The 26740-nt window shown below is 38.4% G+C and overlaps 1 protein-coding gene across 7 annotated transcripts; it reads left to right on the top strand.

Moving 5' to 3' along the window:
• Nucleotides 1–3548: 3548 nt before the first annotated feature.
• Nucleotides 3549–26418, top strand: LOC143024788 (uncharacterized). Of its 7 annotated transcripts, none has more exons than XM_076183970.1 (5): nucleotides 3549–3856; nucleotides 7041–7193; nucleotides 17600–17815; nucleotides 21199–21410; nucleotides 25461–26418. In XM_076183970.1, exons 2-5 carry the CDS (start codon nucleotides 7062–7064, stop codon nucleotides 25555–25557), a joined length of 657 nt encoding a protein of 218 aa, XP_076040085.1. In that variant the 5' UTR covers nucleotides 3549–3856; nucleotides 7041–7061; the 3' UTR covers nucleotides 25558–26418. The 7 variants fall into 7 exon arrangements, with proteins under 7 accessions (XP_076040085.1, XP_076040086.1, XP_076040083.1 ...); XM_076183968.1 differs by lacking the exon at nucleotides 3549–3856 and adding an exon at nucleotides 4154–4263; XM_076183967.1 differs by lacking the exon at nucleotides 3549–3856 and adding an exon at nucleotides 4169–4477.
• Nucleotides 26419–26740: the final 322 nt, after the last annotated feature.

Raw genomic sequence — 26740 nt, 5'->3', positions numbered from 1 at the left:
TATTATATACAAAGGAAGAGCATCACAGCTGTGTGTGTGTGTGTGCGATTCACCATGGTCTTGGATTACGTATTGGACTCATGATCGACAGCTATTTCCCTCCCGGAAGAGAGCTCACAGTTCATATATGACCGATCTATGGGTAATGCTGTGACCTTACACGTACTCACATACGCCCACCTTCCCGCCCACGAGAGTTGGAGTAACAACTCGCAGTGCAGTAATACTGAAATTCTTTCAGCCCTGGGCAGGATTCGAACTCGGACCGCCGTAGTGGCGGCCGGGAACTGTACCAATGTGTATATATGTATATATGTGTGTGTACAGTAAACCCTCGATATGTCGATTTAATTGAGGGAAGACTGTCAATAGCCGAAAGTTCGATAAACCCGAAGGTCTTATCATAACGAACTTTCTGCACGTATCGAACATAGGTCGGTTTATGAGATGGAAGTTTAGGTTTCTCACATGTTGTCACCAATATCAGTGGTTAGTTTGGAAAGACTTTGGCGTTGGTTATATCCGACAGCGTCATTCTTTGCGAACTTCCATCTTTTATAACGAACTAAGTTTCTTATATCTGTGGATAGTTCAGATGGAGAATGACGTCCGTTATATCCGAAATTCGCTATAACGATGTTTGACATATCGAGGGTTTACTACATATATACATACATATATATATATATAGAGAGAGAGGGAGAGAGACCTGAGCAATTTTGGTTGAACATTTGGGCTAAGATGAACGGTTGGAACCTCTGGAAGTAATGCTTCTCTCTTCTTTCAGGATCCATTCCTGTGAACACAATATACAAAAATAGAACTACAAGAAGCAAATATCTGATATGTAATGAAGAAAAATGTCAGCTTTGGTTGGAATTTCGATCCTTCTGTAAACCTTGTTTTATGAGATTGCATTGCTGTACAGGGAGGTACAAACCATCACCAAGGATGTGCAAGGGTGTGAGTGGCGTGCATCATCTGTGCATGCAGAAAGTGACGTAAAATTTCGACATTGTATTGAAGTGATTCGCCATCGTCTTAAATCACGTGTTGGACTCATAATCGACAGCTATCACTCTCCCGTATGAGAGATTGGAGATCGTATATGGTACAAGTAGTTTTCGAGAATAAATCCCAACAGAGGTATTTTTTAAAGTATTATTACATATTAATATAGACATCTGTGGTTACAAACTCAGTTAATTTAGTGAATTGATAGATGTAGAATTAGGATTAAGATTGAAATGCAGAAATTAAGCATATCATGCCGTATGAAATATGTATTCTAGAATGCTTAATATACGAAAGCATATATAACAAAAAATAATACTTTTTTTCCATTTCGATAGAATGGTCTATCATTTTTGTTTATATATATATATACGAAAACACTATATAAAGCATTATGTAAGAGACTCGACGCCATAGGACCAATTATGGTTGACTCCCCTCTCCAGGAATGTCGAGTTATTGATATATCATTTTCATTATTAATCTTTCAATTTGCCACCTGGTGACTTCTCCGTCTTGAGCATTGGTTCTGGTGTATTACCATCTCTAATTCCAATGTATAGGTATTAACTATCATACGTATACATCTGTTAAGGTGAAGTTGTACCTCCCATAGACCTTTGGCAACGAGAGGTCAAAGGTCACTAGGCGTTCGGTGCGACGTCGGACTCCTTTTTACATAGTCCAAGACATGATTTGAAACTGATCAGAAGTGTTAGTGATTCGTGATTGGGGACTGAAATGTTATTTACCCCAATCACAGATCTCATATAAACCTGATAATGTGAGGTGTAAATGTGACGGAGCGTGTGCTAAACCAGTGAGGGGACGCGTTCTATGAGGGAACTAGTCTCCCCTCAACACATAACTTCATCCTTCCCCCATTCCCATTCTATCCCCCATGCCACGCCCGAAGTCGACGCACACATCACCTTCATCAGATCAAAGACGGAGAAAATCACCAAATGGCCCCAAGGCCACGGATAGTTATAATACTATGTTTTAATGGAATATCCAAACAAAACAAAAAAGTGACATGATTGCATATTCACAAACGTACATGATGCTTCGTGATGCTGTTGTACTATCAGGGTTTGTTGAGTCCCTGCCGATCACAGGTATGTAGTTTTTTGTTTCTGAACGTTGTGAAAAATTCACTGGAGTATCCCAGAATTAACTCGGTGGGGCGGTCACCTAGATTAAACTTACACCGTTAGCTTTACGTATAAAAGGGACGAGAAATTTGTCGGAAGTCATTATATTCTCTCCAGCAATATTCTCGTGATTTTTCTTTTATTTGTTTTCAGACCAAACTTTTATTGCAAAGTCATCAAGTAGGGGAGATGTCGAGACTTATAATATATATAGTTGGGCTACTGTCCTCTGTGCTTTCCTAACCACCCATGTGTGTGGGTGATAATCATGAGAACAGGAGAGGGACGTGGAGTGTTTCAAAAAGAGCTGGGAAGTAGTGGCCCATAATCACGAACAAAACTTTTGACCCACGCTGCTCTTCTCGCAAAATCAATGTTATTTTTTTCTAATACGTGATATATTTCCCTATGTTGTAGTTAGTTTAAAGTTAGGTAATTTCCTTGAATTAAAGAACTGTCACACATTGAATTTGAATTTTGTATAGTGAAAAACCCTGGATGTGTCAAAACTTTTGTTCGTGCCTGTACAACGAGTTCGTTGAGGCTGCGTTTGCATATTTGCTGGCGACACGAAGGTCAGCAGAGGAAAGATAACTGTAGGTTGTTGCAAAGTACCTTTGTGTGTTTGAGCATGGAACCAACAGTGTTTTTTTCAGTACTAGTCCCCCCCCCCGCCTTTTTCCCTTGCCCTGCTCCCGAGCCACGTAAAAATAAAGTTAAAAAAGACGCATTCATTGACAAAGCCACATTATCACACATCTACCCTTTCTACTATTCTTTCCCTCCCACAAAAAAAATACATTGAAATAAGTGGTTTTTAGAGGGCAGGATGGGGGAGAGGGTGGTAGGGTGCGATTTGGGGGTATAGTGTAAGGAAAGAATGAAATGGAAGTAAGTTAGAGTTATGATAGATGTGGGCCAGACCCACTTACTCGGTTATTTTTATAGTCTCGTGGACTGTTGTTAAATAAGTGGTTTTAGTTAGAGGGCAGGATTGATAAGATGGGGGAGAGGGAGGGAGGGAGGGGGGATTTGGGGGTTTAGTGTAAGGAAAGAATGAAATGGAAGGAAGTTAGAGTTATGATAGATGTGGGGCAGACCCACTCGCTCGGTTATTTTTATAGTCTCGTGTGGTTTTTAGTTAGAGGGCAGGATAGATAAGATGGAGAGAGGGAGGAAGGGGGGATTTGGGGGTTTAGTGGAAGGAAGTTAGAGTTATGATGGATGTGGGGCAGACCCACTTGCTCGTTTTTTTTTTATAGTCACGTGGACTGTTTGATTTTTTTTTCACCTGATTTATCCTATGTAAATGAAGAGATGATGAAAAAGTCTAAGTGCAAGATTGATATACGCAACAGTCCCCGCATAAAGTGACATATATAAACAAAAATGTTAGATCGAGAGAATACAAAGAACACCCAAAATAGGTATCTGCACTGCAGATAAATCGTAAAATGAAAGACTAGAAGTAATATGCAGACTAGTTAAAAGAATGAAGAGAAAGGGTGACTTGATTGGTGGTGTAGTCACTAAAGGGAGTGACAACTTTGACAAAGATTTCTGTGTGAGACGAGAGAGCTCCACAAGGTCATGGGAACCAATTAAACTTGTCTGTACAGAAACACATACTTCTGGATAGTCTAGATGACAAACCCCAAGCTGAAAAAATTCATCAAATTCAAAACCAGGTATGATAACTAGAGAATAAAAGAAAATGTCCTACGAGTGATCTTTATGCTGTAGAGTACAATTAGGTAATTATCTCCACTGATTGGAATATAGTGTCTGAACATGTGTATGGGTTTTATTGAATAAAGATAAGCAAGATCGTTTGATGTAAACAAACAGTATTTGGTTAAAACACTAATACCCTAACTATGTATTAACATTCAGTCTAGATATCATACTAATATATTGAGAAAGCAAGCATCAGTATGGCGAGTTAATTAATGTTATCGAAGTCAACTGCCATACGTAGACACATACTACATCATCTGTTTATCTTTGTACACGGTCACATGTATAGCGCGATTGCGTAAAGTTGTAAACCAAAGTTTAATGCAAGGACGCGCCTGCGCTTTCAAAACAGTGAGGCGTACGAGTGTGTATTTAAGCAATATTATAAAAAAATGCATTATGTCAGGTGTTATGGCATATGTTGGTAACAAGGTAAATTGACCTTGGTTACTATAGACATGGTTAACAGACGAGACATTGCAACCTAGGTGTCATATCAAGTATATGTGAAGGACGAGTGTGATTACAGTGTTGGCCTCGCCTTGAGAAGCTAGTTCCCAAAGTTCTTTAGAGTAAGGTTGAAAAGTCCGGTAATACAGTCTTGTTGAAGTGAGTTAGACATTTATTCTTCCAAGTACACGTATATATCAGTAGAAGATAGATATATATTTTACTGTTTATGCTTGGTAGTGTCATATTACATAATATAGTATGACTTCTCGGTCAGAATATTGTAATTTTTAGTAGCCATATGGTATGGGTAATGAACACATGAATTAACATTCATGGCACACCAGAAATTATACCCTTGAAGCAGCTAATGGCCAGTGATTAGTATTGAATCTAGTCATAAGACATAAACTAAACAAGCTACAGCTAGAGAAGCATCACAAAATTTTGTACAGCACTATTTCCCAAGTTCACATGCAGGTATTTATTTTATTTTTTCTTTGTTGCTTTTGAGATATATTTCTTCTGTGGATTTTGTCTTACAAAATCATACCCAACAAATGATAATAGACCAAAGGTTCATGATGAAATGTGAACTGATAAGAAGGCTTGAATGGGGATTGGAGGGCAAGTAGGCCATACTTGAAAGAACTTGAAAAAGAATTTATCAAGAATATAGACTATAGTAGCCATAGAAATACAATTTCGCTATTTTGTGGTGTTATGATAATCTGTGTTAGTTGAATGCACAGCACAGATTGTGAAGATTTACCAAAAATTTCAGGCTTTTTATAGGGGATCTTATAAATGTTTTATGTCGGCATATTTTTGTGTAGTTTTAAAACTGCTTTATATGTAACTAGTTGATATAAAGTGAGCTTATATTTTCCATGATTATTTAGTTCAGTTTGTTAAGGGGCTTCCAAAACTTATATAATTCAGAGCAGTGGTGCCAGTGGCTACATTAATTGTGACTTACAAGATTATACGACCTGCAACATTTGACCAGATATACAAACAAATTTCTTTCATTTCTATGGCATATGTTTACATATAGCTGGTATTTTTGTGCTGTGTCTTGTTGCATTGCTTCTGATGTAGGGATGACCCGTCATCCAGGAGGAACAAAGAGTAAGGGAGAATGGTGAATAGGAGTAGAGTATGTGGGGGTGAAATGGGTGGGAGTGGATTTATGTCTTTGACTTTGGCCACCTCCTTTGTAAGGGGAAAAAGCCCATGGTATAATTATATATGTATTTTTGCATGAGAGCTGATAACCAGCAACATAAAAACAGTTCCACATTTTACAACACAGAAGGTTCAGTGATAGGTACCTGCATGGGGTGGTCCTGCAAGATGAACAGCAAAACTGCCCATTTTCAAGACCTGACACGGTCTCAATCAACTTCAGCTGTATTTTTTATACTGTTTCCTTCTAATATTTCAAGCTATAGTATATGTTTTCCAAGGTGTCCATTGAGGGTGTAGCATATGTCATGCTAAATCAACCTTAGTACATGCCTCTCTTATATCCCATCTGTGTGCAATTTTTTTTTTTTTTTCTGTATATAGTAAAGGATGAGTATCATATTTAGGATTGTATTGATGATTACCCACCCCATCCCACCTGTCTCGTCTGTGATACCTCAGTATGGCAACATGGGGAAAAAAGTGCTATTATCTGTAATAGTATTTATTCAAATCATTGTTATAAGGCAAAGAAGTTATGCTCATTGTGCTATACAGCTTCCTTATATAGAATATGAAAAAAACAATTTCAAGTAGCACATGAATGGGAAAGAAGAGGGGTATGTATTAAGGTTGATTTGGCAGAATGGCTAAATTACAACATATGCCACACTGAACTGACTCTTTGGAGGGCACAGACTATAGTGACATAGACAACACAACAGACAACAGTCTAAAGTTTTTTCCCGGAGAAATCTGTGAAGAGGTTCCAAGGACTATTGCCAGCCACTTTGGTGCTGTGGGTTTTACACGTAGTGAAATTTAAGGCAACAATTGATTGATTGACTGATACAACACAGACATTAGGCATCATGGAATAGTATTGTAGTTTTTTTTGCAACATATCTAATTGGCTTACCAAATAATTTAATTTAAGTTTAATTACTGATAAAAGGAAGTAATGTCATTAAGAAATATTCTTTGCCAAGCATGAGTCTGGGAGAAAGTATGTCATTTAGATGGTAATTTAATTGTAATGGGTAACTTTATTGCATATACAGGCACCTAACATGGTTATGAGGGTATTGGTTCTATGGCTCTAAGACTTGAGTTCTCACCAGTCAGATATACCTGGGCTTTAATAGGTCTTGGAGACTTGGGGTTGTTGTTTTGTATTTTGAATATGTAATCCACACTAAGATCAGTGTGTTAGGACTAATCTTACAAAGAGAACAGTGTATATTGTTTGTAAATGTCTTCATCAGGATGATCAAGGGCACTGAGTTTTTCGGAATGGTCTGTAGATGGGTTGTAGCTCAGCTTTAATTTCTCCTTAGGATATTACTAAGACTTAGTTGGCTGAATCAGAGGTTGGATGAAAACTAAGAAGACATAATCTAGGCATTATTTCTTCAATTTGGGGGTAAATTTTCCAAATACAATTACTGTAATTGCTTCAAGATATTCTTGATAACTTCATGTTTTGTTTCTTGTCAGGTGGATTGATACAGAGAGAAAATGGCAGATGTAAAAGAGTTGCAGTCCAAACTTGAACAAACACCCAAGGAGGATCTTCATCATATTTCTGTGAATGATGCACTAATACGGCGCTATCTACGGGCTTTCAAGAAAGTTGACATTGCCTATGAGGTACTTATTGATTTTTACCAAATAGGAAATGCTTGTGCCTTTTTATGCTTACCAGATTTGGTGTAGGTGTACCACATACATAAACAATTGGGAAGTGAATGATTTTTAAGAATATATACTTTTTACTTGGATTATTATTTATTTTTATTTATTTGTTTATTCTATTTTTATTATATATATATATATATATATATATATATATATATATACATATGTATATATATATGTATATACATATATACATATGTGTATATATATATATATACATATATATATATATATATATATATATATATATACATATACATATATATATGTATATATATATATATATATATATATATATATATGTATATATATATATACACATATTTATATATATATATATATATATATATATATATATATATATACACATACATTTTTTCTTCCTATAGATTATGCATAGTTTTATTCTTTTATTTAGTTGGGATGAAGGGATTTCCTCTTGTCTGCTCTGTAAATTCTGGAGTCATTGAGGTATGGGAGGGTTGCTATGTAAGGAAGTGGTGGAGGTAAGCCAACTTTGGCTGTTGGACCCTGCTGTCGAGGTGCTGTGTCCTGCTGCATTGCTTCCGACTCAAGCAATGGGTGGGAGACAGGGATGACCCTTCATCCACAAAGACCTAAGACATGGCTCAGGTGAAGTGTGGGTGTATGCCTTGGCTGGGCATACACCCATAAGGGGATACTAGTGTTTGTTCAGATTTTGCACTGACATATTGAACAGTGTTATTCAGCTATGTACACTGATGGTATAATCAGAAATGTGCTTACTTGTGTGTTTGAATCCTGCACTTTTCTGATGCCCTGTCCTCATCAGTTCAAGTGGATAGGGCAAAGGTGACAGCTTTACCTGCAGCTAGATACCTCCTGGCATTGGCTCCTCACCACCTTTATTCAGCTGAGGGTATTGTGTTGAATGGGGTAAGGCTAACTTGATTTCTTCCACTATAATTACTCCTATATAGATTTTGTACTAATGAATTCCAGATAGTTTTATTCAGCTGAAGGCAAGATCCTTCGCTGAAAGTGTTAATAAAGTAATCTTGTGTTGGATGGGGTTATGAGTGATGTAATTTTAAATTTGTTATTTTCATTGTTCACTTTTTTCCTATGGTGACGTACCCTCAGCTGAGTAAGGTACTTGAATTATGTTATCATATCAAAGAGATTAATGAAGATTGACATCACATATTTATTAAGATGACATCATGTGAATAAATTTGTCTGCCATGAGACAGTGAAATAAAAACTGAAGAAGTGAATTACTTTCAGACTGAAAGGGACCACAAAGTTGGATAGAATAATATGGCAGAAGCCAAAATGGAATAGTAATGTACTTTCAGTATGGCAAGGGATTGTGATAAGGTTAGCTGAACGGGTTAAAAAATTCAACAAGTTTGCATAGATTTGTAGTTCAGAAATACCACTTGAAATTTTGTCATATTGTAAATTTTCAGTTCTTGATATGAAAAGGACAATGGGAATTGGGCTGTGGATGTGATGAGTGTAAAGGTGATAGATATTGTTTTGCATGTGTGAATGATTTCTCTAGAAGTAATGTTATAGAGCAAGCATGCCTTATATATGTACAAAATCTCATTATGTCTTTTATCCATTGGGTCTCTTACTCAGCATCAAGCAGTGATATCAGATCAAGGTAAATAGATCATATTTTTGTCAAGGTGAGTTTTGGTAGATGTGCATGCTTGCTTGCAGCATGGTAATAGGTGACTGGATGTATTCACTTTATTCATCTAACCAAGGGTAGTGGATGAATTTGTATGGTTTAATGAAATAACATTACAGGAAGTGGTGTAGAAAAGGAACTGCTTAAGAAAGCTTCGAACCCACAACACCAGAAAACAGGAAAAAATTATATATATTTATGCAAGATAAAGTTAGATGTGGAACTTACATCAGCAAAAACACTGTAAATATAGGTTAAGGGGAAACTAAAAAACTAAAATTCTGAAGGACTGTACAAGATTCCAAAGTACTACTTGAAACACTTGAAAACAAATGCTAATAAAAACCTGAAACCAAAGAACCCAGTATCTGACAGACCACATCTACCATATCTAAAGTGATGGAATATTTAATCCTTTAAAAGAATTATAACACTTTGCTAAATCAATATTTCTATGCAAGAGCCCTTGAATTCATCCATTCTTTGTATCATTTCACATGAACACAGCTTTCCAAATGCAACATAAAAAGGACAGCAGTAATCTACTCAATCAAACCATTACAATAACATATTCCCCATGCCTCACATAATGTTGATATAAGAACACATACATGCTCAGATCACAAAACAAGCACTCCACAATAGACTGCCAAATTCTGCACTTCACCAAACTCCCCCAAAAAGTCTATCATGCAGAAAATTCATTCCTGAAACAAGCAACAATTGCATTGTCACATTGATGTTCAGGTCACCACCCTGCCTTAAAATCAAAAGAAACAATACAGAATTGGTCTGACAACAGACTCCAACTGACCCAGATACAACCACCACACAGAAGACATAGAACACCTTGTATTGGATTGTCCTACACTTTAAAGTAAGGACAAAAGCTCTCCAAAGAATGATTAAAAAATTGCCATGATTGGTTTCTTTGGGGTGCAGGTCTCCTGCGATAGAGATCAGGACAACAGGTTTAGAGAGACAATTTTTAACTCCATCTTTATTGAAGGTATACCATACAGCAGTGTAGAATAGCCTGTCAGAATACAAATACTAAGAGCAAACTGAATATTAGAAATTTCACTGGTGTAATTTATACATACATACATATACCAAAGGCTTTTCCCCCCTTACAAGGGAGATAGCCAAAAATAAAAATGCACAAAAACCATTCCCACCCATTCCATCCCTAATACACTCCACTCCCCTCCACCCTCTGCTCTCCCTCTTATTTTGGCACCTCCTGGGTGATGGGTCATCCCTGCATCTTGTCCACTGCTCTGGGTCAGAGGCAGTGTCACAAGACACAGCACATCCATAGCAAGGCCGCTTCATTAAATCAGCAACGCCCCTCTCCATCCCCTCATGCAGAAAAGGAGAAGACGGGAAGAAATCCCTTCGGGCTGTGTCAAATTTTTCTCACACATACTACTTCACCCCCCATCCCCCCATCCATGCCATCTCATGCATCACAACATCATCCATATACAACCATTCTCCATTCACCCCTGTCTTCTGTCCTCTCCCGTCCTTCCTCAACAGACATTCCCCTCTTCCCCAAAGCCCCTTTCATCCCATCCATCCATCTCATCCTAGGTTGCCCCCTCATGTTCACTCCCTCCACATCTACCTTCCATACCTCTTTTACTAGTCTTTCCTCACTCATTCTTTCCATGTGTCTAAACCATCCCAATACTCTTTCATCCACCCTATCTCCCTACTCCCTTACCACCCCTGTTCTCCTCCTCACCTCCTCATTTCTCACTCTATCCAGCCTAGTAACCCCCATCATACTTCTCAGACACCTCATCTCACACACATTCAAACTCCTTCTCTCTTCATCTCTTATGTTCCATGTTTCTGCCCAATACAGTGCTATTGGCACAATCACTCCTTCATACAATCTCCTCTTAGCCTCCATTCCCAAGGCATTTACTCGCTTCTCTCAATCTACATTCTACCTCTACCTCCACCTCCACTCCACCTTTTCCTGCCACATTCGCACCCAAGTATCTAAAACTATCCACTTCCTCCAGTCGCTCTCCCTTAATGCTCACTTCCAGTCTGCTGCCACTTTCACCCCTTGTACATCTCATCACCTTTTACCCACATTTATCTTCAATTTTCTTCTTTCACACACTCTCCCAAACTCTGTCACCAACTTCCTCAATCCCTCCTCTGATCCTGCTACAACCGCAGTGTCATCCACAAACAAGAGCTGGATCACCTCCCACTTTTCTCCATTTTCTGTAAACATCTCCAATCCTTGACCCACCACCCTTGCATTTACCTCTCACACCACCCCATCCAAGTATAAGTTGAACAGCCAAGGCGACATAACACATCCCTGACGAAGTCCCACCTTTACCTCGAACCACTCACTCTCTCCATTTCTAATCCTGATACGTGCTCTACTACTCTCGTAAAAACTCTTGAGAGCTCCTAGAAGCTTTCCTCCTATCCCGTATATCTGCAGTACCTCCCGCAATGCCTTCTTACACTGTCATAAGCCTTTTCCAGATCCATGAAAGCCCAATAGCTTTCTCACATATGTCTTACCACAAAAATCTGATCTATGCAACCACTACCTGTCCTAAATCCACACTATTCCTTACTAATTACTCCCTCTGTTCCTCTCCTAATCCTCTCAATCAAGATCCTCCCATAAGCCTTCCCAACTACACTTAACAAGCTAATACCTGTGAAACTACTACACTCACACCTGTCCCCTTTTCCCTTGTAAAATGGAACTATACAGGCACTCCTCCAGTCCTCCGACACTCTACCCTCTTTCCAGCAAACATCAAATAACCTCACCAACCAGTCCACCATCACTGTACCTCCTTTTTTTTTAGACATTCTGCATGGCATCCATCCAGACTAGGTGCCTTACCTGCTCTCATCATCTTAACAACTGCCTTCACTTCATCCTTCTTTATTTCTCCTCCATTTTCCTCACTCATCAAGGTAATTTTCTTAGCACTTCCCACTGCAGCTATCTTTCCCTCCCTATCCTCCTCCACATTTAGCAACTCCCTAAAATACTCTGCCCACCTTCCCCTTATTGCCTTCTCTTCCATTATCATCTCTCCATCTGCACCTTTTACCTTTTCTTCTCTTCTTGATTCGCCTCCTCTTCTCTTAATTTCTTTCCAAAACATCTTTTTATTACTTTTGAAATTTTCTGTCATACTCTTACCCCATTTCACATCTGCTCTCCTCTTTGCCTCCTTTACCGTGCACTTTACTTCTCTTTTCTTTGTACCTCTCATATGACTCCCTTGTCCAATTTTGTAACCAATCTGTGAAAGCTCGCTTCTTCTCTTCTACAACCTTCTTTGTTCCCACATCCCACCACTCACTACCCTTCCTTCTATTTCCTCCTGCCCTCCTTGTTCCACACACCATCTTTGCACACTTTGTGACTCCCTCTTTGAACCATCCCCACTCCTCCTCCACTCCTAGCTCTACTCTATTTTTCACACCCTCCCACTCCTCTCTCAGCTTCTTGTACTCCTTCTCCTTTTCATTTAAAGAGTTCACTCTAAGCACCTCCCTACCTTTTGTCCTTTTAATCTTTCTCCATCTATCCTCCACTCTCAACTTACTTTCCACCAAAAAATGATCTGATATTCCCCCACTCTCTCCCCTTAGCACATGTACATCCTTAACTCTTCCTATTATATTCCTATCTACCACTACATAATCCATTAATGCTCTATCTACCACCCTTCCATCCACAACCCTCTCCCATGTGTACTTATGCTTGACTTTCTTCCGAAACACTGTATTTGCTATCATCAACTCTCTTTCTAGACACATCTCCACCATCAAATCTCTACTACGATTCTTTCCTGAAACTCCACATTTCTCAACCACTCCGTCAATTGGTTCATTTCCTACCCTAGTATTAAGGTCTCTCAATACTACTACATTGACGTTCCTCCCTAATCCCTCTATGCACTCATTTAAATCTATCCAAAAAGCCTCCCTTTCTTCCACACACTTCTTACTACCAGGCCCATATGCTCTTACAAAAACCCACATCTCCTTCCCCAGTTTCACCTTCATCCACATTATCCTTGAAGAAACCTCCTTCCACTCCACTACACATTTACCTAGTATAGCCATCCCTTCTCTCCCTCACCCTCTCTTCACTCCTGAGAACCTCCCAACTACACTCCCAAACTCACACTCGCTCTTCCCTCTCAACTTAGCTTCACTCAAAGCCAACACAAACATCTTCTCACAAACATACTACCTATCTCTTCCCTTTTACTCTCATCTGTATCACATCCACACACATTAAAAGGCCCAAACCTTAGGGTGCTGGTTGGAAAACTCCTAGACCCTTTTATGCCTTTACTTTTTTTAGGAATGTCCCCTGTGCAGCTACAGAGAGAAGGATGTAATTTATACTCTACTAATTTTAACTAATAATGAGCACCTAATGAGTAACGTAAAAGTGGGAGATAGTTTAGGCTCAAGTGATCATCAAGAAGTAAGATTTAATATTATTTGGGAAGAATTAAAAAGTACGAATAACATCCAAGTACCAGACTTCAGGAGAGCAAACTTTGACAATATTAAAACCTATTTGAAATTTAATATGAAATGTTATACGGACGTTACAGATGTTTCAGACATTGTCGACACAGTCAGGTCTCAGTACATGACCAGGGGTCGGGTCATGGAGGGTAATATGTATACCTTGGGTCTGGTCACTTGGGGGTGGGGGGCCCATCAGACAGGTCAGGGATTTGGATGAAATGCATAGCAATCTGATCTAATTATTAATGCACAAAATACATTTATCCCCCAAAAGTCAATACAGAAAAATAGTAATACTCCCAAATGGATGAGATTGAAACATGAGATCAGAATGAAAAGAGGACTTACCATAAAGATAAAAAAATGGGGAAACACACCTTAGATCAAGATATAATGAAATGGCAAAGCTGGTTAAAAAGAATACATGTACAGTGAAACGTAATTATGAAATTAAGGTTGCCAGTCAAGCAAGATCCAACCCAAAAGGTTTCTTTCATCTCTATAGAACAAAAAATAAAGAATAGGACCAATTAAAAATTATGAAAATGTCATGATAGAATCGGAGGAAAAAATGAGTGAGGAGTTTAACAATTATTTTCAATCGGTGTTTACTAATGAGAGGTTAGATAAAGTACTTGACTGCGATCCAATTTTCAGAGGGGATAAAGAAAGTAGTCTATCTAATATCAGCATTAGTAAAGAAGTAGTCAAATAGATTAAAGACTTAAAGCTACAAAATCCCCGGGTCCAGACGAAATTTTTCCGAGAATGCTTAAGGAGTGTAAATTTGAAATCTTCGATCAGCTAACTGAAATATTTGATAAATCTGTAGACACTGGTGTTGTGCCTATTGCTTGGAGGCAGGCAAACGTTGTTCCTGTTTTTAAGAAGGGAGATAGATTGTCTTTATGTAACTACAGGCCAATCAGTTTGACATTGGTTATAGGAAAAATGCTTGAATCGGTAATAGTAAATAGACTCAGAGAACACATCGAAAGACATAATTTAATTCACGATACACAGCATGGTTTCTCCAAGGGTAAGTCATGTGACTAATCTTCTATCCTTTTACACTAAAGTATATAAGGCATCAGTTAATAATGATGATTACGATGTTATTTACCTTGACTTTAGCAAATCATTCGATAAGGGGCCACACCAGAGACTACTAAATAAAATCAAAGCCCATGGCATAGGAGGAAAAGTATTAGAATGGATTAGAGCTTGGATTAGTAACAGAAAACAGCGGGTCACCATAAATGGAGTAAAATCTAGGTGGGGCATTGTTACTAGTAGGGTACCCCAGGGCTCAGTTTTGGATCCCTTGTTATTCGTTATGTACATAAACGACTTCGAAGATGGGATAAATAGTGATGTTAGTAAGTTTAAGGACAACACTAGAATAGGATGCCTAATTAGGTCAGGAGACAATGCAGAGATTCTGTAGGATGATCTTAAATTGTTCACATGGTCGGTGAAATGGCAAACGAACTTCAATATCTCTTAAGTGTAGCGTGTTAAACATAGGGCTACACAACCCCAAAAATAGATACAGCTTAGATAACACACTTTTAGAGAAAACTGAGTGCAAGAGAGACTTGGGAGATCTAGTGAGTCCTGACCTTAAAACCAGGAAACAGTGCATTAGCACCAGGAATAAAGATAAGAGAGCATTAGGTTTCATTGCTAGGACAGTAACAAATAGAAGTGCAGAGGTAATTATCAAACTCTATCTAGAGATAGTTAGACCCATCCTTGACTATGTGGTACAGTTTTGTTCTCCGTCCTACAGAATGGACATCAATTCACTAGAATCAATACAGAGAAGAATGACCAAAATGATACATGGACTTGGAAATTTGCCTTACGAAGAAAGGCTTAGGTATTTAACTTACACTCTCTGGAAAGACACAGAGTGCGGGGTGATCTAATAGAGGTGTTCAAGTGGATCAAAGGCTTTAACAAGGGTGATGCAAACAAGGTCATCCTATTAAAACAACAGGGCAGGACTTGCAGTAATGGTTTTAAACTGGACTAATTTAGATTTAAGAAGGAAATAGGCTAGAATTGGTTTACTAATAGGGTGGTAGACAAATGGAATAGACTTAATAACCATATAATAAGCGCTGAAACTATTAGTTGTTTTAAGAAATGATTAGACAACTTTATGGATGGGGATGAGAGGTGGTGATGGATATGGAGCTGCCTAATGTAGGCCTTATGGTCTCCTGCAGTCTCCTTCATTCTTATGTTCTTAATATATGCAGCATTAAGGAGTTATGTCATCAAGCTATTTTACCTTTATGTTTTTGGTTGCTGTTCATTCTATTTCTTGTATTTGTAACACTGTTTGTGTCTTCATTTTTGCTCCCATTATGTCTGGTTACAAGTGTATTGTTTTCAGGTTTCTTTCAGTAAATTTTTACTTTCTTTTTTCTCTCTCTTTTACAACTACACCAGTGAACAACTTTTATTGGTAATTACTTTTCTTGTTTTTGTCACATAACTGCACTGTGGTATGTACAGTAATTGAAACTGTTGAGATACTGTTGACCTTCACAAGACAAACATATCATGTATATATTAACCCTTTTATTTTATGTACATATGTAAATATGTAGTACAGGTCTGGTCTCATGAGCTTGGTTTATGCATTTTTGGATTAGTGTTTGTATCCTGCACAAATTTTTTGTTTATTACTTATATTGTACTAGTTTTGATTTGCATGTGCATCATGGAATCATGTCATATCATAGAATATATATATATGTATACACCACTCCATCATTGTATGCATTTCTCCAATATATAAATACACACACATGCTACAAACCTACTTCTTCCTAGTCAGTCTTCATTTTATGTTTAAGAATTCAAATATGTGAGTTATGTGGTGGAACATGCAAACTGGCATGCATGTTTAGTGTTAAATTCATGGCCGACAGTAATCATGCAACTCACACATGTAGCTGGAATAGGACATGGATTCAAACCTATGATAATTAAAAATATTTAAACATAGTTGGAACCGTACATATATTTGAGACTAGGTTTGATCAATCGGAGAGTAGGAGACAGGGCCCCACAAGTGTTGCTTTTTCCCTGTGTGCTACATTTAGATAAATACAATTAGTTGAATATGCTGAATCAGTATTGCAAAAGCAGTTGTAGTGCATGGTGGTACAATTCTTCTCTCCACTCTTTGTTCTTACATTGAATTTTACATTTTGCTTTCTGATTTTTGGACCATGCATCGTAACCATCTTTTGTCCAGTGGCCTTCAGCAAAGTACCGCAGAACTGGCTCATAGTAGAAGGAGGGGATTAGTCACTGGTTGATAGCTCTCTATGTGTGAAAAAGGTGTAAGGAATGTAGTTGAAGTTTCTAGAAACATCTTTGGCCCAGTCCAGAGACTGAGAGTCAGACCATCAGGGCTGCACTTCCTGATGGAGGTGAGGGGGTAGACAGGTTTTGAAAATGCGCAGCAGATTCCCATCAGTGGTCCCAGGATGATCTTGATGACCCACAATCTTCTTCCACATAAATCTGCTGCCTCCACTATCATTTGTTTACTCTGGTTTATGAGAACCATGAATTGTACTTTCTGTGTTTTGTGAAGTTGAGAACTTTTTTTGAGTATTCACTTTATGTGAATTCACACTATGTAACAATTTTCTAGAACACATCCTTTGCATATTTGGAGGGATTGGTGTATACTATATTTTTTGGGACAATTCTCATCTTAGTCCATGTTGTGTTTAGTTTAATTGACATGTACAAGTACTTGTTAAACTGTAAAATGATAATTAGTTGTATAGGTGAACCCAGGCAATTGCTAGGAAACTTGAAGAATTGAATTTTCCTATACTCACTTTTCCACACATATTTTTCAGTTCTTTTGTGACATGGGGTAAACAAATTCATTTAGAAGTTAACCCTAGATTCAGATAGTCATTTTTTCCTGTTTCTTTACACTTTAGGTGTAATTAATGACCCATTTAGTGTCTTAGACTAATTTCGGGACATGTATCAGAAATTATGTGTCCTCAGTTGCTGAGGAATGGGTAGAACATAAATTTCTTTTTATGTTATTTGATTATTATAAGGTTATATTTATGTTTAGAATATCCTGAGTACCAGCTTATGGAGGAAGGAGTTTGGGATTCCCAGGCTTGAAAAGAGTCTTCCCCACATCAAGAACTTTTTGGACCAAAAGAAGGCGATGCTGCTTGAGGAACGAGACCTAGCGGGCCGGCCTCTTCTTTATATTCCAGCAAAGAACCATAGTGTCCTCCAACGTAATCTTGAAGAGCTCACAGATTTTGTTGTTTATTGCTTGGTTAGTTTTTAAATGTATTTATTTTATCTACCGGGTATTTTTTTTTTTTTTTTTTTCTTTCTTTTTAGTATCCAATTATCAGCTTACCAAGGGTTTCTTTCCTCTTATGAATGGTATAATCATGGCTATCTAAAAGTTAGAAATGCTTTTGTTGTCCTATATTCTTTGTGCTTCAAAGAGTGGAATTACAGGAAAAAAATTTTGCAGAGGATTGCTCCACTTAGATTAAAGCAAAGCCAATTTCTCTCTCTCTTAAAGAGAGATAATTTTATAATTGTTATTAGTATTATTAGTATTATTATTGCTATTATTGTCATCATTATTATAATGGGAAACTAGGAAGGGAGATGTGAATATTTATAAGCATATATGGGCTTGGTAGTGAGAAGAGTGTAGAGGAAAGGAAAGCTATTTTGGATAGATGTTGATGAGTGCATAGAGGGTTTAAGATGAAATGTCAATGTAGTGGTATTGGGGGATCTCAATGCTAGAGTAGGGAATGAACAGTAGATGGAGTGGTTGGGAAATATTGAGTACCAGGAAAAAATTGGAGTGGAGAGATGATGGTGGAGATGTGTTTAGAAAATTGATGATAGTTAACACACTGTTTAGGAAGAAAGTCAACCATAAGTACACATGGGAGAGGGTAGTGGATGGAAGGATGGCAGAAAGGGATTTAATGAACTATATAGTGGTACCCAGGAGAAGAGTAGGAAGAGTTTTGGATGTACATGTTCTTAGGGGAGGGAGTTGGGGAATATCAATATTTTTTGGTGGAAGGTAAGTTGAGAGTGGAGGATAGATGAAGAAAGAGGAAAAGGTCAGAAGGTAGGGAGGTCTTTAGAGTAAACTGCTTAAATGAGAAGGAAAAGGAGTGAAAGAAGCTGAGAGAAGAGTGGGAAGACGTTAAGAATAGAGTAGAGCTAGAAGTGGACAAGGAATAGGGATGTTTCAAGGAGGGAGTCACAAGGTGTGCAAAGATGGTGTGTGGAACAAGGAGGATAGGAGGAAATAGAAGGAAGGGTAGTGAGTGGTGGGATGGTGAAGCAAAAAAGGTTTTAGAAGAGAAAAATTGAGCATTCAAAGATTGATTGCAAAATAGAATGGGAGAAACATAAGATTATGAGAGGTACAAAGAAAAAAGAAAAGTAGTAAAAATAAGATAAAGAAGGTAAAAAGGAGAACAGATGTAAAATGGGTGAAGAGTATGACAGAAAAATTTGAAAGTAATAAAAATTTTTTTTGGAAGGAAATCAAGGAGAGAAGAAAAGGTAAAACGCACAGATAGAGAGATGATAATGGAAGAGGCAGTGGAAAGAGGAAGATGGGCAGAGTATTTGAGAGCATTGCTAAATGTGAAGGAGCATAGGGAGGGAAGGATAGTTGCAGTGGGAAGCACTAAAAAAATGACAGTGATGAATGAGAAAAATGGGGGAGAAATAAGAAAAGATGAGGTGAAAGCTGTTATCAAAATGATGAGAGCAGGCAAGGTACCTGGGTTAGATGGATATCATGCAGTGTTTATAAAAGGGAGGTACAGTAATAGTGGACTAGCTGGTGAGATTGTTTAATGTTTGTCTAAAAGAGGGTAGAGTGAGGACTGGAGAAGTGATTTTATAGTTCTGCTCTACAAGGAAAAGGGGACAACTGAGTTTAGTAGTTTCAGAGGGACCAGTTTGTAGAGTGTAGTCGGAAAGTTTTATGGGAGTGTCTTGACTGAGAGGATTAGGAGAGGATTGGTGAGGAACAGTGTGGGTTGAGGACAGGTAGGGGTTGGGTGCATAGGATTTTTGTGGTTAGACAGATATGTGATAAAGATTTAGCAAAGGGTAGGGATTTTGAAAAGGCTAATGACATGGTGGACAGGAAGGCACTGTGGGAGGTTTTGGAGATACATGGGATATGAGGAAAGCTGTTAAGAGCAGTCATGAGTTTTGAGGAGAGTAGTAGGGCTGTGTCATGTCGCCATAGCTGTTCAATGTGTACATGTGTACATGAATGGGGTGATGTAAGTAAATGTTAGGGTAATGGGTAGGGGAATAGAGATGGTTAAAGAAAATGGAGAAAAGTGAGAGATAAGCCAGTTGTTTGCTGACAACACTGCACTTGTAGAAGGATCAGAAGAGGAATTAAGGAAGTTAGTGATGGAGTTTGGGAAGGTGTGCAAAAGGAGAAAGTTGAAAGTAAGTGTGGGTAAAAGTAAGGTGATAAGATGTACAAAGGGAGAGGATGGCAGCAAATTGGAAGAGTATTAAGGGAGAGAGGCTGGAGAAAGTGGAGAGCTTTAGATAATTGGGGTGCATGTGGCAGGAATGGATGAATGGAGGTAGAGGTAGAATTTAGATTGAGAGAAGCAAGTAAGTGCCTTAGGGGATTAAAAAGTTTAATGAGAAATTGACATTTGTGAATGGACACTAAGGGGAGATTGTATAAAGGAGTGATTGTGCTGACAGCACTGTATGGGGCAGAAACATGGAACATAAGAGAGGAAGAGTTTTAATGTGTTTGAGATGAAATGTATGAGAAGTATGGTAGGGGTTACAAGGTTGGATAGAGTGAGAAACAAGGAGGTGAGGAGGAGAGCAGGGGTGGGGGAAGGGAGAAGGGAGATAGGGTTGATGGAAGAGTATTGGGATGGTTTGGACACAGGGAAAGAATGAGTGAAGAAGGATTAGTAAAAGAGGTGTGGAAGGCAGAGGTGGATGGGGCAAATTTGAGGGGGCGACTGAGGATGAGATAGATGGCTGGAGTAAAATGGGTGTTGAGAAAAAGGGGAATATTTGTTGAGGAAGGGAGGGAAAAGACAGAAGATAGGAGTGGAGAATGGTTGTATATGGATGATGCTGTGATGCATGGAAGGGAATAGGTGGGGAATGGGGGGATTTGGGAGTGGTAATATTTGAATGATATTTTGAAGCTGACCAAAGGGATTTGACCCCATCTTTTTTCTGCATGAAGGGACTGAGAGGAGGGGATTGCTAATTAAATGAAGTGATCTTGCTGTGGATGTGCTATGTCTTGCTGGATTGCTTCTGACCCAGGGCAGTGGGCGAGATGCAGGGATGGCCTGTCATCCAGGAGGAGCCAAGAAAAGAGGGAGGAAGTGACAGGTGATGAATGGGTTGGGATGAAATGGGTGGGAATTATGCATTTTGGCTTTAGCTATCTCCCTTGTAAGTGGGGAAAACCCTTGGTATATGTATGTGTTCATATTATTATTGTTATTATTATTATTGCTTTATCCTTGTGAAGTGAAGATGAGAGGAAGAGAATCAAGTTTTTTTCTTAAAATTTGTGCTTGGTTCTTTTTGGAACTGCACATATATACAAAAATTCCGTATGATATCCATTTTATAATATTTTTATTTATGTATGATCAACAGGAAACATCATGCAACAAGTGTGTAGAGGAAAAAATAGATAACCTTTGCATAGTGTTCGACTTGAAGGGTTTCCGGCTTTCATGTATGGACTACTCACTGGTCAGGAAGATGCTCTGGCTCCTCAATTGCCACTATCCAGAAAGACTCGGAGTTTGTATCATCATGAACTCACCCTTCCTCTTCTACACATGCTGGAGCATTATTAAAACATGGTAAGATTTTAGAATTAAATATAGAAGTTTTTGGCACACTTACTATAGAAATCAATGATGTTGGGGATTTGTGTCAATTAATATTTTATACAATTTACTTATGTGCTATTTGAGAAATATGTATGTTTATGAATTTACTTAATTGTAGTGTACAGGAAAGGAGCAACGCTCATTGAGTCCAGTCTACACTCACCAGATTTTTTCATACCTAGCCTCAGATTCATGTACTGTTTCAACTTAATCAATATCCTTGATTTCCAATTATCATATTTGGATTGGCTACCTCCCTTCTAAGGGGGAAAAAGCCTTTGGTATATGTATGTATGTATATTTAGATTTGAATTTATATATTGTTTGAGCTTGGGCTATATCACATTCTAAGCTATTCCAAGTATTTATGCATCTACATGGAAAATGTATTTCTTCACATCCTTTAGACATATAATCATTCTTGATTTGCTCCCATGACCTCTTAAGCCGTCTCATCCTTAGTCGAGAGATCTCCTCTGTTAATACACACTCTCCCCTTTAGTGACCTGAATATTGTAATCATACAACCTCTTTCCCTTTGATCTTTCAAGGTTGGCAGACCCAGTGCTTTTAGTCTTTCCTTGTATGGTTTATCTACCAGTATTTATCAGAGGAGGGGTTGGGGAAGTTAATGACAGAGTTTGGGAAGGTGTGTGAAAGAAGGAAATTGAAAAGTGGGTAAAAGTAAGGTGATGAGATGTACAAAGGGAGAAAGTGGCAGCAGACTGGAAGTGTGTATTAAGGGAGAGAGACTGGAGGAAGTGGATAGTTTTAGATACTTAGGTGTGAATGTGGTGGGAAAGGGAGGAGTGGAGGTGGAAATAGAATGTAGATTGAGAGAACTGAGTAAATGTCTTGGGGGATTAAAAAGTGTAATAAGAAATAGACATTTGGAAATGGATGCTACGAGGAGATTGTATGAAGAAGTGGTTGTGCCAACAACACTGTATGGGGCAGAAACATGGAAATAAGAGAGGAGGAGAGGAGCAGTTTGAATGTGTTTGGGATGAGGTACCGGAGAAGTATGGGGGTTACTAGGCTGAATAGAGTGAGAAATAAGGAGGTGAGGAGGAGAACAGGGGTGGAAAGGGAGTTGGGAGATAGGGTTGATAAAAGAGTATTGGGATGGTTTGGACACATGGAAAGAATGAGTGAAGAAAGATTAGTAAAAGGTATGGAAGGCAGAGGTGGAAGGAGTGAAGATCAGGGGGTGACCTAGGACGAGATGGATGGATGAGGTAAAAGGGGCATTGGGAAAGAGGGGAATGTCTGTTGAGGAAGGACAGGAGAGGACAGAAGATGGAGGTGAATGGAAAATGGTTGTGTATAGATGATGTTGTGATGCATAAGGGGGAGTGGATGGGGGATGGGAAGTGAGGGAATATGTGTGAGAAATAAATTGATACAGCCCAAAGGGATTTCTCCCCATCTCCTTTTCTGCATGAGGGGATGAAGAGGAGGGGTTGTTGATTTAATGAAGTGACCTTGCTGTAGATGTGCTGTGTCTTGCGACACTGCTTCTAACCCAGGGTAGTGGGCAAGATGCAGGGATGACCCATCATCCAGGAGGTGCCAAGATAAGAGAAAGGGAAGAAGGTGGAGGAGAGTGTAGTATGTTGGGGATGGAATGGGTGGGAGTAGTTTTTATGCCTTTGTTTTTTGGCTACTTCCCTTGTAAGGGGGAAAAAGCCTTTGGTATATGTATATATGTATTAATAGTTGGGCACCTATGAATCAGATAGATAAGCTTGCTTCTGGCAGTGACAGGAACAGGGGGAAGGAGGAAATGGAGACAGTGGCTGAGGTTGGTAAAGTATTGGTGCTGGAGGTGGCTGGACATAGCTTCCTCAGTCCCAAGGCTGTCTGTCCTGCAGGGAAAATGGCAGGAGATGCCTCCCTTGGTTCATGAGGGTTTATGTACTTGGTAAACTCCCAGTGACCCCTTATATTCACTGGTACCAGGTCATGACCCTCGCATTAACTGTCCCCTGGGAGATACTCAGGACAGTAGGGGGGTGTAGGTGTTCCAGGAGACTCATTTTGTCAGACCCATCACAATGGGTCAGACCTCAAGGTCCTGTTTGACACAATGTAGCCAGGGCAGCCAGTGACTGACAGGTGTTCAGTCCCTGGGGACCTTCTGAAGCACCAATGCTACTTATGTGTCGCCAGTAAGGCAACTGTCTCACAGCAGCTATTGCCCATTTCCATTATTTATTTATTTATTTATGTATTTTTGGGGGGTATTTAAATTCATTTCCCATTCTTGGCTCCATGCAAAAATAGTGCCTCGGTCTTTTTGTAAATGCCTACAGTCCATCTCATTTTTTATTTCTTATGGTTTTTGCATTATCTGCAAACATGTTAGGATAGCTCATTTTACCGTCCATCATGTCATTGACATAGACAAAAAAACATTATTGATGCAAGCACTGAGCCTTGTGGAACTCTGCTTATTACTGCTCTTCATTTTGACATTTTATCCTTTACTATACTTGATAGTGGACCAAATACCATGAAGAAATGAACATTCTGACAGACGGTTTGGTTTCAGATCAGGAAAGTCATGTGTGTTGAACCTTATAAGCTTTAACTCAAGAGTCATTGATGTGCTGCAAGAGAGAGAGGGGTAGTGTATTGGTGTACCTCAACCTGGAGAAGACTTTTGATAAATTACTTCACAGTTGACTTATGTGGAAACTGGAGCATATTGGAGGACTGAGAGGCAAACTAATTTGAATGGGTGAAAGATTTTTTGAAGGGAAGATGCATGACAACAGCAGTAAAGGACAAAATCTCAAGATGGAGAGCAGTAACAAGTGGAGTTCTACAAGGCTCAGTGCTTGCACCAATAATGTTTTTTGTCTATGTCAATGACATAATGGAAGATACAACAAGTTATGCCAACATGTTGGTAGATGATTCAGAAATCATGAGAAGAGTGAAAAACGAGGAGGACTGTAGGTATTTGCAAAAATATCAAGACATTATTTTTGCATGGAGTCAAGAATAGGAAATTAATTTCAGTACCAAAAAATGTAAATAACTGAAAATAGGTAATAGTTGCAAAAGACCATCCTTAAATTATTCCTTGGGAAAAGAACTCATTGCATAAGCAAAGGAAGAGGAAGATTTGGGAGTGTTGATAAAAGACAACCTGTCACCTGACAAACATATCAGCAGGATTGTGAGAGAGACATATGGACTACTGCAGAAGATTAAGGTGGCATTCCATTATATGGATGAAAAGATGATGAAAAAACTCATCAAAACCCTGATACATCCAAGACTGCAATATGTGTTGGTAGTATGGTCCCCACACAGAGTGAAGGATATAAGCAAGATTGAGAGAATATAAAGGGCAGCAACTAAACTGGTCCCCAACCTAGCAGATAAGCCATATGAGGAAAGACTAAAAGTACTGGGTCTGCCAACTTTGAAAGATTGAAGAGAAAAAGGTTACATGAATACAGTGTTCAGATCACTAAAGGGGATAGATTACATTGATAGAGGAGATCTCCTGATTAAAGATAGGAGGGCTTTAAGAGGTCATGGTAGTAAATTAAAAAAGACCACATATTGAAAGGATGTGAAGAAATGCAGTTTTCCATATAGATGTATATGTGGAATAGCTTAGAATGTCATATAGCCCAAGCTCAAACCATAGACGAGTTCAAATCTAAGTATAATAATTAGAAATAAAAAATATAGATTAAGTTGGAACCATACATGAATTTGAGTTATGTTAGAAAATTTAGAGAATAGGAGACAGGACCTAACAAGTGTTACTCCTTTCCTGTATACTACAATTAGGTAAATACATGTGCACACACATCAATTCCATGCTCAGCAGAGTAGGATGCCAGTTTGCACTATTGTGATGCTTTTCAGCCCTGTGGGAAGACTGAGCTCCATATTGCTTAGCAGGCAAACTCAATACCACTACACCTGCAAATTGGTGTAATGTGTATATATTCACCTATCAGATGATAGTAAATATTCTTTTGTTTTACATTACAGGATGGATGATAATACACGGAGCAAGTTTCATTTTGTGAGCTCGGAAGAGGAATTGAGCTCATTTATTGGCCCTGATATCTTGCCAACAGATGCATAATATCTACTAGATGCATTTATGCTTATGAATTGCTAGATATATTTATATTGTGGTTTGTTATTGTATTTTTAAAATCATCTGTGCTTCAATTTCTTTTTGGATTTAAATGGATGATAGAATTTTAAAAAGAAAGCTCTCTCTCTCTCTCTCTCTCTCTCTCTCTTTCATAACTGAAGGTCAGCTGCAAGCAGCATCTTCAGCTGTTGTGACAAATGTCTGTAGACAGGAATTATATGTTCCAATATTTGTGGTTGCTCAATTTAGAATTAAGAAAACAGATTGGAAGTATTATTTTTTTCTTGTATAGAGAGATATTTATAAATCCCTATCATATGGGGAAAATCTTTTAAAGTTTAAAAATACATTTATATATATTATAGACATGTATACTGTATTTTGTTGCTAATAACCAGGATTTTTCCTTGGGGACGATAGTGCATGAAAGAGTTATAGAGGGGATAAAGGAAAGGTTTTGGAAGGGTAGCAGAAAGGAAGGGAACCAATCTTTTTCCCCATGAGTAGGATAGTAAAATATTAAAAATAATTACCATTCTTCTTAGAGTAGATTAGTTCATAGGAAAATGAATATGGATCCTGATAGGGAAGGGGGATGATTACGTAGATCATTCTTCACACCCTGCACCCCCAACCTGTTCTGGGAGAATGTATCCTTTCCATCCTCCTGGAACCTGCCCTTGTACATAGAGGTGCCACTAAAATCCTTTATATATCAACTGCATAAAATATTTACTGTCAATATACCCTTTAGGGTCTATAGTAGCGTTTCTCAACCTTTTTACCCTTGCGTAACCTTTAAAATAAATTGCATGTCTCAAGGAACCCCTGTGCAAAAAAAAACAACACATATACCATATCTTTCTCATTTTATTTTCATCGTAATAATGGGTTAGATAGGATGATGTCTATATTACATTATTACAGTAACCAAGAATATGTTGTGTAAGTTTAATTATATTATACCAAAGGCTTTTTCCCCCTAACAAAGGAGGTAGCCAAAAAGAAAAAGGCATAAAAACGATTCCCACCCATTCCATCCCTAATACACTCCACTCCCCTCCACCCTCTACCCTCCCTCCCATCTTGGCACCTCCTGGATAACGGGTCATCCCTGCATCTTGTCCACTGCCCTGGGTATTACATATATGAAACTAAATAAAAAATC

The sequence above is a fragment of the Oratosquilla oratoria genome, chromosome 4 (genome assembly GCF_046742065.1).
Source record: "Oratosquilla oratoria isolate Oo_2021 chromosome 4, ASM4674206v1, whole genome shotgun sequence".
NCBI classification, from domain to species: domain Eukaryota; kingdom Metazoa; phylum Arthropoda; class Malacostraca; order Stomatopoda; family Squillidae; genus Oratosquilla; species Oratosquilla oratoria.
This window is presented reverse-complemented; position numbering and strand designations above follow the sequence as displayed.